Raw genomic sequence first — 13132 nt, forward strand, 5'->3', positions numbered from 1 at the left:
AGCCTCCAAAGCCACAGAGAAACCCTGTCTCGAAAAAACAAAAAAAAAACAACAAAAAAAAAGCATCTGTGGCCTACATTCTCATTCCTCGTGGGCATCTCTTTCTCTTACAGCCGCATCTTCAGCAAACACCTTTAAGGGAGATATGTTATCACCTTCTTTGGGATCTTTCATAACACCTGGTACAGTGAGCTATGAGCGTGTTTATCAGTGATCAGATGAATGAATGGAAAATAAGCAAACAGGCTTATCTCCATAGCATGTTATTTCTCTAAGCAAACAGAGATAGGAATTAGGGAGTGAGGAAGTGTGGGGTGGAGGTGGGGATAAGGGTCTGGCAGGCTCTCTCGTGTGATTGCTTGTCCTTTTAGCCCATAGTTTTGACTTTTGGCCTTTCATGAGTGGCCTCAGCTGCCTGTGGAACTCTGGATGCAAAAATTGTTAGAAATTCTCCAAAGATCAAAAGAAATCACCACTGTGTCGTAAATCCAAGTGCTGTGGAGAAGCCTGTACTTTCCTTTTCTCCCTAGGGTCATCTGAAAAAGTCTGTGTTCTCTTTAAAAACAGGGGTCATTGCAGGGTTTTGGGCATCCTTACCTGGCCCTTCTCAGACCATTAGTGAAGGACAGGCTCCATCCTGATGCTTGTCTATTGGCATGCCCATGGGCCTCTGGTGTTAAAAGGTTATGTTTTATATCTTTAAAGATTGCTTGTATTCATTTGCTGTGGACCACACCTGTCTCCGTTGTCTTTTTATTTGACATAAGGTGTCCATTGATAACCTGACTCTCATATCTTCTTTACCACACATCTTGCTGAAAAGACCACTTTTTTGACAGATTGCCCACTGTTGTGCCTTTGCAGGTCTCTCATCTTACCTGGATTTCACCAATCCCAAGGTCAGAGAGTGGTATTCCAGCCTTTTTGCTTTTCCTGCTTATCAGGTTGGTTTTTATTCTCTTTCTGCTTCCTAGTTAACCTGAGAGATGAAAGGAAAAGGTAGTTTCTTAGAACTGCTTTTATTAAGTAGCTTTTGATATATTGCACATATAAAAGGCAAGTATAGACACTACATTACAGACTTTGATGGTATTAGAAAGGGTACTATATACATTACTAGATGTATAAAAACTGTAGTGCAATGGATATTTATTCTATTTTCTTATTATCATGTACATTTTAATATAAAATCCTGTAGACAGAAGTTTCTGTCCTGCCCCTTCTTGCAACCATTGAATCCCAAATAAATACAGAGGTTTATATTAATTATAAACTGTTTGGTCTATTGCTCAGGGGTATTACTAACAAGCTCTTACAACTTAAATTAACCCATAATTCTTATCTATGTTTAGCCATGTGGCTTGGTACCTTTTCTCAGTAAGATATTCTCATCTTGCTTCCTCTGTGTCTGGCTGGCAACTGTATCTCTACCTTTCCTCTTCCCAGAATTCTCCTAGTCTGGTAGCCCTGCCTAAACTGGCTACTGGCCAATCATCATGTCATTAAACCAATAGGAGTGACAAATCTTTACAGTGAAAAGAGCATTATCCCACATCAAAATCCTATACTACAACTATTATTGAAAATTGATATGAAGCCAGGCATGGGGCACAGTAATCATAGCACTTGGGAAGATGAACAGGATAGCCATGAATTCACACCAGCCTGGCTACAGAGTGAAACCCTGTCTCAAGAAAAAACACTGGGTATGTCGATGCACACCTTTAACCTCAATTGGCAGGCAGAAGGAGATGTATTTCTGTGAGCTGGAAACCAGACAGGTCTACATAGTCAGTTTCAGGGCAACCAAGGATATGTAGAAAGACCCTGTCTTAAAAAGAAAAGACTTAGGCCAAGGGAAATAGCTCAGTTGACAGAGTGCTTGGCTAGCAGGCCTGATCCCCATGGTAGTACATGCCTGTAACTCCAGCATTTAGGTGGTGGAGGCAGGAGGGTCAGAAATTAGTGTCATCTTCAGCTACTTGTCAAAGTCAAGGTCAGCCTAAGCAACATAAGAGCCTGTCAGAAGGAAAGGAAGAAAGAAAGGGAAACAAACAAAGTGGCAGTGACAAGTGTGAAACTATGTAATAAACCAGCAGTTCTCAATCTGTGTGTCAAAACCCCTAGGGGGTTGACTGACCCTATCACAGGGGTCACATATCAGATATCCTGCATGTCAGATATTTACGTTATGATTAATAACAGTTGCAAAAGTGAAGTTATAAAGTAGCAAAGAAATAATTTTATGGTTGGGGGTCACCACAACATGAGGAACTGTATTAAGGAATTGCAGCATTCAGAAGGTTGAGAACCACTGTTATAAACCATAATGTATTGTTAAAAGCAAAATATAATAATTAAAATCTTAAAAGAACCATAGAAAGAACTAAAGTGGTCACATTAGGGACCTGTTCCCAACCAGTGATGGTGGTGATGATAGTCATGGTAATACCTAACACAAATGGAATGTACACTATGTGCCGAGTGCTGGTGTAAGCATTTGCTGTGCACTACCCCAGTTCTTCTTTATAAAAATGCTCTAAATTTGAACTGTAATTAAATCTTAACCCCACACGTAAGAAAATTGAGGTGTGCAGAGTTTTAAAACCCACTTACTAAGTGATGGACTCAAGATTTGAAATCAAGCCTGTCTATCTCCCAAGCTCAGATCATAAGCACAAGATACTTGCTTCTGAGCATTATTGATCAGGAGATTAAACAAATACTTAGAACAGTGTAGACAATAATCCTTGGGCAAAATATGGCTATAGTCAATCACTTCATTATTGCCTGTGGCTGCTTTTACGATACTGTGCCAGAGTGTAAAATTAAAGGGCTCTTATGATCCACAAAGATGGAAATGTACATTATCTAGATATTTATAAAAAGAAGACGAGGAGGGGGTAGGAGGAGGAGAAGAAAACTTACTGATATTTGCCCTAGAAGTACTAAAAGGCAAATACTTGAAAACTATACAGCCTTATTCTTTGTTTGTTTATCTTGTTTTGTTTTTTGAGACAGGGTTTCTCTGTAGCTTTGGAGGCTGTCCTGGAACTAGCTCTTGTAGACCAGGCTGGTCTCAGACTCACATTGATCCACCTGCCTCTGCCTCCCGAGTGCTGGGACTAAAGGCATGTGCCACTACCACCCGACCTACAGCCTTATTCTTAGAAATGCATGTGCTTAGAAGCCAGGCATGGTAATGCACACCTCTAATCTCAGCACTCAGGAGACAGAAGCAGGTGAATCTCTTTGTATTCAAGGCCATCCTGGTCTACATAGTGAGTTCCGGGACAGCCAGAACTATATAATAGATCTTGTCTCAAAATAAGTTGTTTGCTTAAAAATAGTAGAGGAATCAAAAGGAAACACATAGCCACCTTCAAGCATCGGAAAGATCATTTATCACGTGGGTAAGGTCTCAGGTGGGTTCTGTAGTGTCCTAGAAGGAAGCTAGGCCTTATTATGACATGGTATAAAGAACATAGCATTGAGAAATAGTGGAATGAGGGAAGTGGGAGGACAGGAGAAAGAGGGAACTGGGATTGGTATGTAAAGTAAAATTATTTTTAACTTAAATTTAAAAAAAAAGAAATAGTGGAATGGTGCCTGAGGCTCCCTGTAACGATAGTCAAATGCTAAGAGACTGTGAATTTTATAAAGGGAATTTTAGCACCATTTTCACTAGATGGAAAGAACACAAATTTTATGTTAACAAACAGATAACTCAGCTGTCAAGTCTTTCAGAGTATTAGAGAAAAAAATAGAGTCATATATAGTAATAATTGCTTTTAGTTAAGAATTGTAGCAGAAATTTCTTCTCACCTTTGTGGATAAGATCAAATGAAGACTTGTAGTAGAAAGTGAATGATACTGAGCCTAATGGTGAGTATCCACAATTTTTCTGGCATGTATTCCCTTAAGGATGTCTTTATGTGAACTTACAGGGCAGTATGCATTTCACGGACAATATAGTGCAACAATCTTATGCAAAAGTATTTATTGATAGCTTTCTTTGAGTCAGATACTATATTGGTGCATGAAACTTTCATAGAACAAAATAGGCAAAACCCACAACTCAATTGGCACAGATAGATAGATAGATAGATAGATAGATAGATAGATAGATAGATAGGAAGGAAGAGCAGGGATACTATTGTATTAACTTCATGCCTGGGGAAGGATTCTCATGAATGGGATTCACTTCCTAGGGATCTACAGACATCCTCTTCATATGGAATGACATGAATGAGCCCTCAGTCTTCAGAGGACCGGAGCTAACCATGCAAAAGAATGCTGTTCATTATGGCAACTGGGAACACAGGGAACTTCACAACATCTATGGATTTTATCAGGTAAGACATCCAAATTAGAATGTAACTGGATTTGTATGCCCTGCTTTTAGACAGATTGTGTGTAATCAAGTGTACTGTGCATGTCTCTTTGTGTGTCTTTGCTGTCAACTGCAGTGAGTCTTAGATAATAGTCAATTTATTATTTCTCCCCTCTACTTCCTTTTCCTTTCACAGTAAGCCTAATAGGTTTTAAAACATTATTTATGGCATTTAATACTACTAGGAGATTTTTGTTGTCACAGGCAATCTAGAAACATGTTAACAAAGGTAATTAGAGTAAGGTTTTAAAATGTCATATATATCCATCTATTGCTAGCTTAGCTAAGGTTGGTGGCACACACGTGCAAACCTAACATTCATGATAGAGAGGGATTGTGACAGCCTGGCCTAGACTATATGACAAGACTCTGTCACAAAAGCAAAAAGGAAACAAGGCCTAGTGATGGCTCAGTGTTTAAGAGTTCTTGCTGCTCTTCCAGAAGACAGCGTGATTCCCATCACCTAACCCAAGCAGCTCAAAACATCCCATAACTCCAGCTCCAGAGGATCCAACAGTTTCTTCTGGCCTTCAGAAGTACTCACACAGGGAGTTTACAATCACATATACATAAATTTTAAGAGTATTTTTAGAGGGATTAGAGATATGGTAAAGTGGTTCAATCCCCAGCATTCACATGGCAGCTAACAACCATCTGTAATTCCAGTTCCAGGGGATCCAAAGCCTCTTCTGGCCTCCATGAAGAGTACATGCACATAGTGCACAGACATATGAATAGGCAAAGCACCCACATATAAAAGAAAAAATTTTTAAGTTTTTTTAAAAAATCAAGCAACATTATATATACATATATATACATATACATGTATGTATCTATATACATGTATGTATCTATATACATGTATATGAATACACATATAGATCTCCCAACATTCACACCAGGAGAGTAAGACTACAAGACTTAATATATAAATTTATATTTTAAAAATATATATATATCTTAGTTTCTATTGCAGTGATAAAACACCAAGGTCAAGGTAACTATAAATGAAAGCATTTAATTTACCCTATGGATTCAGAAGTTTAGAGACCATGGTGGCATAACAGAGCAACAGCTGAGAGCTCATATCTTGTGGCACAAGTTTTGAAACTTCAAAGCCTACCCCTGGTGACACAACAAAGTTACGCCTCCTAATCCTTCCCAAACAGTTCCACCAACTGGGGACCAAGTATTCAAATATATAAGCCATTCTCATTAAACCACCACAGTATTCTTTTTAAATGTGTTTCTTTAGAATAAGATTGTGTGCCTATAGGTATTCTACATTTGCTGTTTTCTAATGGGAGCTGCTGGCTGGATAGAGCCTTTTCCAGGTACTACATGTTTATTTCTCTATCAGCTTTTTGCTTTAATTGCCAAGTGCCTTAGGGAGTTGTTTATGTAGGCTGAAGTGAACACTTAACCTCTCTGAATTTATTTTTTAATCAATGAAAGCCATTTGACTCACAGATTATTGTGTAGATCATAAGGAAATATATTACAAAATGCCTACCAATAGTACCACTGAATAGCTTGGATTTTTGTGTTGTTGTGCTGCATGTGTTTGTTTTCTGCAGTGCTGGGGACTGAATCCTGGGCTTCAGGTATGCTGGGTAGCTCTTCTACTCATTTGCATCTCCATTCCAGTTTACTATTATTTCATTGACATTGCTAACCAAATAAATGTTTCCATCTTTACTAGGCAAATTATTTTCTCTTTTCATAGTCCCTCCAACTGTTACATGTTAGTCTTCTATTGAGGATGTTGACACAATGCCCTCACCCTGTCTCCCCTTTCTAATCTTTCTCCATTGGCTTTCAGCAAATGGCTACTGCAGAAGGATTGATACAGCGATCTAAAGGGAAGGAGAGACCCTTTGTTCTTTCACGTTCTTTCTTTGCTGGATCACAAAAGTATGGTAAGAAATGGCTCACATTATAAAATGCAAGGTAGCTACCCAATCTTTTCTTTTGAGCACCATTTATGATAAATGCTGCCTGCTGCCACTGTGTACCTCTTCAATAGTCTTATAACTTACAGTGTAGAGCACGATGTGCTCTGACATGTGTGTTTTATACTATGAATAAATGGTTTGTTGGTACAGTAGACTGCCTAGTAGGCAAGGGGCCCTGGGTTCAATGTTCAGCACCATATAAACCCAGGCAAGGTGGTGCATGTTTGTAATCCTAGCAATCAAGAGGTAAAAGGAGGGAAAACAGAAGTTCAAGGTCATCTTCCAAGGCCATCTTGGCCTTCATGAGACACTGTCTCCCTTTGACACCCCAAAAGACAGTAAACCAATTTTCATCAAGTTAGTACTTTTTTTCTACTTAAAAAAAATGGCAACTTACTTGTTAGGAGAGTGACTTCAGAGTATTCAGTTTTCTCTGATCCTATCTTTTTGACTTGTGAAAACCAGGGAAGCAAATCTCTACCACACTGCTTCAGCCAGCTGCTCCACATAACAGTGTGGCTTAAAATAGAACTGACTTGCTGTCAAGGTCATCTATGACTGTATCTGGTTTACGACCTGATACAGATCTAGTTCAACTTAACCACTCTGTGGCAGAAAGGCTATTTTAAGGCCCCCGTCCTTGTGCAAGTAGCTGAGAGCATAGGTCCTGGAGTAAAGAACCTTGACTTTGTTGTATCATAAACATTTTTAGGTCTGTCACTCAAGCTCCCCAGACCAGTTCCTGTGTTCTTCAGCCAAAGGACAGAACAGTGTCATCAGAGATGCATATCATAGCGTTAGACCTTGGGGCCCAAAGGAAAGTCTACATGTGTAACTGTAAAGGAAAGGTTACAAAAGTGTGAGTTATCCACAGGACAGACTATCATGAGGCAGTTTGAAATTATAGTTTAAATGTCTTTTCATTTATTTTAGGGGTGACACATGCCACCAGTATATAAAGGCTAGAGGCCAACCTGGGTTATTAGTTCTCTCCTTCCTTAAAGTAATAGTTTTTTTTTATTTATTTTTTACATTTCCTCTCCTCCCGCTTCCCCCTCATCTCCCCCACCCCACCTCCCATCTGCTCCTCCGAGAGGGTAAGGTCTCCCCTAGAAATAGTAATAGTTTTAAACTAATAGTTTTAATTGCATGGGAATAGACTTGTAACATTATATACATTGAAAAAGAAAGCATGCCTAAGTGATATTCATTATCCCAATTGCTAAAAATGTAAATGCAATAATTTAAATCAGTAAATAGATTTCAGTACAATATAAGAAAATTTAAGCCTGTAATCCTAGCACTTGGGAGTGGAAGTAGAAGTTCAAGGTCATCATAAGCTCATAGGAAGCTTGAAACCAGCCTAAGATACATGAGATTCTGTCTCAGAGATAAATAATAAGTAAGGGCCAGCAACATGGCTCACTGGGTTAAGGCACTTGCTACCAAACCTAATGACCAGAGTTCAATCCCAGGGATCTACATTGTAGAAGGAGAGAGAACCAACTCCCACAACCCAGGCTACATAGTGAGTTCCTATCTCAAGAAAAAAAAAAGCTGCAGGAGAAATTAGGGAGGGAGAGAATTAATGAAAAGTTTTGTAGGCAACACTTTAAAAAAATAAGAGATGTGGATGTTAGTGGGTTTTTTTGGAGTTTTTTTGTTCTGTTTTTTGTTTGTTTGCTTGCTTGTTTGTTTGTTTGTTTGTTTGGTTGGTTGGTTGGTTGATTGGTTTGGTTTGGTTTTTTTTTTGAGAGAGAATTTCTCTGTGTAGCCTTGGAGCCTGTCCTGGAACACACTCTGTAGACCAGGTTGGCTTCAAACTCGTAGAGAGATCCACCTGCCTCTGCCTCCTGAGCGCTAGGACTAAAGGTGTGCCCCACCAACGCCAGGCTCTTTTGGAGTTTTTATGCAGGGTCTCACTATGTAGCTCAGGCTGGCCTTGAACTTGTAGCAGTCCTCTTGCCTCTCCCACCCCAATGCAGGAATTGCACTTGAATGCTTCCAGGCCCTGTAAGTTATTTCTGATCTTTTCAATGCTGTTCCACTTCCTAGTCGGCAGTACTCTTGTGATTATTTGCCCAGTGTTTATCGAAGAGAACATGACTTCTTTTAGTCACATATTTGCCAGTAGCTATAAAGAATTTGTGACTGAACAACCATGTTAACCATGATGCATCTGTGTGTCTACATGAGTTTTCTTTTTTTTTTTTTTTTTTTTTTGGTTTTTCGAGACAGGGTTTCTCTGTGGCTTTGGAGGCTGTCCTGGAACTCGCTTGGTAGTCCAGGCTGGTCTTGAACTCACAGAGATCCGCCTGCCTCTGCCTCCCGAGTGCTGGGATTAAAGGCGTGCGCCACCAACGCCCAGCTACATGAGTTTTCTTTATGAAAGTGTTGCCATGGTTTCAAAACCATTTTGTGGATATATCCATAGTTCAATTGATGTCAAGAAAAAATTACTAGAATACTGCTTTTAAAAATCCCTTAAAAATATTTTCTAGAGCTAGAGAGACAGGTCAGTAGTTAAGAGTGCTGGCTGCTCTTCCAAAGAACCCAAGTTCAATTCCCAGCACCCACATGGCAGCTCACAACTGTCTGTAACATGTGTTCCAGTGGTTCCAATTCCCATATACAGAAATACATGCAGGTAAAATACCAATGTATATAAAATAAAAATAAATTATTAAAAATAAAATTATTAAAAATATTTTTCTTTGCCTATAGGGCAACTCAACATTTCTACAGAAGATTAAAACAAAAATATCTACTGAAACAGTTTTTGTAAAAGATTGACTAGATGTTGTAAAATAAGATCATTTCCCCTCTTATGTGTTTCTTCAGTGATGTGCAATCTGTCATCATAAACTCTTAACAACAATAATGTGAACTGTAACTTTGGCTTTAATGGTCTGACTTCTAGACTCAGATCTATTTAATGACTAAATATGGAGCCACTATTTACCATATTCCCTAGTGTATAAGATAGAACTAATAATAGAGTTTGCCTTATAGAATTATTGTGATAATCAAGTGGGACAAGAAACCCAGAATATTTTGTTTTGTTTGAGTTTTTTGTTTGTTTGTTTGTTTTTGAAACAGGGTTTCTCTGTGTAGCCCTGGCTGTCCTAGAACTCACTCTGTAGATTAGGCTGGCCTTGAATTCACAGAGATGCTTCTAACTCTGCCTCCTGAGTGTTGAGATTAAAGATGTGTGTTGCTACTGCCCTATGTTTTATGGACCTTAATAACTTTTTCACATTAGAAAATTGATGCTTTTGCAGAAATATCAGAATTTGTTTATTATTTGTGTCTTTTACAAATATGCAATGTAAATGAAATGGAGTGCATTGGATGATTTATGTGTGTTTCCATGACTTTTTGTGGGCTATCTAAGGTGCAGTATGGACGGGAGATAATGCAGCAGAATGGAACTATCTGAAAATTTCCATCCCAATGTTACTCACCCTCAGTGTCTCGGGGATCTCTTTCTGTGGAGGTAAGCTGATTCTTGACTTGAGGTTTCCAGTAGGAGGAAATGAGAAGTGAGAGTCTTCAATGCTCATTAGCTTTTTGGGGCAAAGATGAATGCAGGAAAGAAAATGGGAGGAGAGAAAAGGGATGCTTCAAAATTTATTGCACAGCCTGGTGTGGTGGCTCACACCTTTAATTCCAGCCCTCTAGAGGCAGAGGTAAGAGGATCTCTGTAAGTTCAAGGCCAGTCTGGTCTACACAGCAAACTCCAGGACAGCTGGCATTACATAGAGAAATCCTATTTCAATAATAATAATTACCATTATTATTATTATTTTACATGTATCTTGTCTGAATTGAGAACATGAAGTCAGGCAGTAGATGGGGAGTCTGTTTCCTTCCTTCGTTCCTTCAACACTACCTCCAGAGACACAGTAACTGAGTCTTCCAGAAATATACTTTTCTTCTTGAAAGTGGAAAGAATGAGAGCACTGCAAACAACTTAGCAAGCCAAAAGCCAGACGAGGGCTGAGTGTGCAGCTCAGCAGCGTGCTAGCCTGGTGTGCTCAAGGCCTGGAGTTTGATGGCAGCTGCATAGCCAAGGGACCTAAAGAACCAGCCTTACAAAAACACTTTCTACCCAGCAGATGTAAGATTCTGTGACATAATTTAACTGTTTTCTTCTTTAAGATATGCTCGGTTGGTACAGTGCTTGCCTAGCATACAAGAAGCCCTCAGTTTGATCCCCAGCCCCACATAAAAACAAGCATGGTTGCATATACCTAAGATCTCAGGACTAGGACAGGGAAATAGAAGGATCAAAGGTTCAAGGTTGTCCCTAGCTACTAGCATGACGGAGGTCAGACCAGGCTACGTAAAACCCTGTGAAAAAGATGTGACTGTAGGGAGGGCTCAGTCAGTGAAGTTCTTGCTAGACAAACATGAGGACTTAAGTTCAGAACCCCAGCACCCATGTAAAAGAGCCAGGCACTGTGGCACATGCCTGTAACCCAAAGCTGGGGAGGCTGGGAAAGGAGAGTCCCTATTGCTTGCTGTCCAGCCAATGAAGAGTAACTGAGGAAGACACTGAAGTCAGGTTGTGGCCTCTGCATGCACATACACCTTCTCACACATGAACACACACATACATATGCACACATACATGTCTGAGGACTTGTCATCCTGCATCCTTAGAATTCAATGCAAATAAATGAACCAATATGAAGGTGCGGGGTATATACTGGCTGCAGTTCTGGCTGCAGGTCTGGATGCTTTTTTTTCTCTACTAGAATAAAAACAAATTAATATCATTTTTTTGATATGTGTGTCTTTGTGCGATTGGTTCATATACAAGAAATACATGTCGTACTCAAGGTGTGAGCACGAAATTCTACCTAAACCTCCAAGGCTGACAACTTGCTTTTCAGTGGTTAATGTTATTTTGCCTTTTCTTCCAAAAGAAATAAATGACCAGACACACACTTAACTGGGGGACGTTGTGTAATTTCTGGGTGATGGAGGATCTAGAACACAGAATCATAGAGCATTCTGTCAGATCCCTGAATGGGCTAGTTTTTGTGGCTCAAAGTCCCCTTTGTCACGCCATAGGTTTGCTTGTCCTGTCTAGCTTCTCCTCTCAGTTTTCAAGGCCTTGCTTTACCTTCACACACCATTTATTCCAAGTCTGGTCTTTCTCTGTCTAACCAGCTGATGTGGGTGGCTTCATTGGCAATCCAGAGGCAGAGCTGCTGGTGCGTTGGTACCAGGCTGGAGCTTACCAGCCCTTCTTCCGTGGCCATGCCACCATGAACACCAAGCGTCGAGAACCCTGGCTGTTTGGGGAAGAATACACCCGGCTGATCCGGGAAGCCATCAGAGAGCGCTACACCCTCCTACCCTATCTGTACTCCGTGTTTTACCGTGTGCACATGTCTTCTGAACCTGTCATGAGGTATAAAGGGCATGCTCTAGTTAGGGGCTCCCACAACCTACCAAGGATGAGGGACTGGAAAAGGGGACAAGAGCCATGTGTTTAGTCAAGTTTCAATCAGCTTCACTGCCTGTTGTGCACGGGTGTCAGCTGTTGTGCACGGGTACCAGCTGTTGTGCATGGGGTGCTGGCTTGTGATTAGAGTATTGGTATTTGCTGAGATGGAAATGTAAAGAATAAGGAAATTACTTTGCAGCTAAATAACTTTAGCATTTTATGCATAAGCCTCCTCACATGAAAAATAAATTTCCCTACCATCTGAGGCTTGATGTTACCCATAGGGTTGAAATTGAGGTGGGTTTTTTTTTCTAGCATATAAATTCTATTTTGAAGGCAAAAATCAACTTTCTAGGTTAGAGAAAAACATGTCCAGACTTTGGAGTCCACAGTTCCTAAACTTGCTTCAGACCAGACATTTCCTGGTGATTCTAGTCATCAGCCAGGATTGGAGACACCTGCTTTGTATCATTCAGTAGAAACAGAATGTGTTGTTGCAAAGGCTGGTAAATAAATGACAAGTTTCATTTATTAAAAGAAAATATTAGGCTAGAGAGTTGGCTCAGCAGGTAAGGAGTTGTTGCCCTTACTGAGGACCTGGATTCAATTCCCAGCACCCACATGGTGACTCACAACTGCCTGTAACTCCAGTACTGGGGGATCCAGTACCCTCTTTAGGCACATGAAGGTACCAAGCATGCATATGGTGCACATATATACATGCAAGCAAGCCACTCATACACATAAAATAATTTTAAAACTCTAAAATATATTTCAGTTAAAAAAATATCTTTAAAAAAAATATCTTTTCGGCCTGGCGGTAGTGGCTCATGCCTTTAATCCCAGCACTCGGGAGGCAGAGGCAGGTGGATCTCTGTGAGTTCAAGGCCAGCCTGATCTATGAAGCTACACAGAGAAACCCTGTCTCAAAAAAAATCTTTTCCTTGGGGCTGGAGAGATAGCTGATCAGTTAAAAGCAGTTGCTGCTCTTATCTTTACAAGAGCAAACCTAAGTTTGGTTCCCAGCATTGATGTTTAGCTCCAAGGGCTCCAGGCCTGCTTCTGACTCCTGAGAAAGCGCTTGCACCCAAATGGTACACACACACAATTAAATAAAATTAAAGATGGTTGGAACCACTAAGTTGCTATCTAGACACAGATATTAGGAGTTTTGTTGTTTTTATGAACCTAAGTGACTCCTAGATGAGTTCTATTAAACAATAACTATTTTTAAATGTTGGTAATTTCTCACTCTTCTCCAAAGTGTTATCAGCTTGAAAGCAATGAAAACTAGTTCCTTATCTAAGTAAATAATGATTAAATGAT

General features: G+C 39.9%; 1 protein-coding gene across 5 annotated transcripts in view; it reads left to right on the plus strand.

The window, feature by feature from the left end:
- Positions 1 to 13132, plus strand: part of Ganc (glucosidase alpha, neutral C) — a 60419-nt gene that overhangs the window by 26972 nt on the left and 20315 nt on the right. For all 5 annotated transcript variants that reach the window (XM_040746095.1, XM_040746093.1, XM_040746097.1 and 2 more), the window contains exons 14-18: positions 865 to 944; positions 4212 to 4355; positions 6216 to 6312; positions 9743 to 9844; positions 11527 to 11770. In XM_040746095.1, the coding sequence (XP_040602029.1) occupies positions 865 to 944; positions 4212 to 4355; positions 6216 to 6312; positions 9743 to 9844; positions 11527 to 11770 (667 nt within the window). The remainder of the gene's footprint in view (positions 1 to 864; positions 945 to 4211; positions 4356 to 6215; positions 6313 to 9742; positions 9845 to 11526; positions 11771 to 13132) is intronic.

The sequence above is a fragment of the Mesocricetus auratus genome, unplaced genomic scaffold, assembly GCF_017639785.1.
Source record: "Mesocricetus auratus isolate SY011 unplaced genomic scaffold, BCM_Maur_2.0 Super-Scaffold_100004, whole genome shotgun sequence".
NCBI classification, from domain to species: domain Eukaryota; kingdom Metazoa; phylum Chordata; class Mammalia; order Rodentia; family Cricetidae; genus Mesocricetus; species Mesocricetus auratus.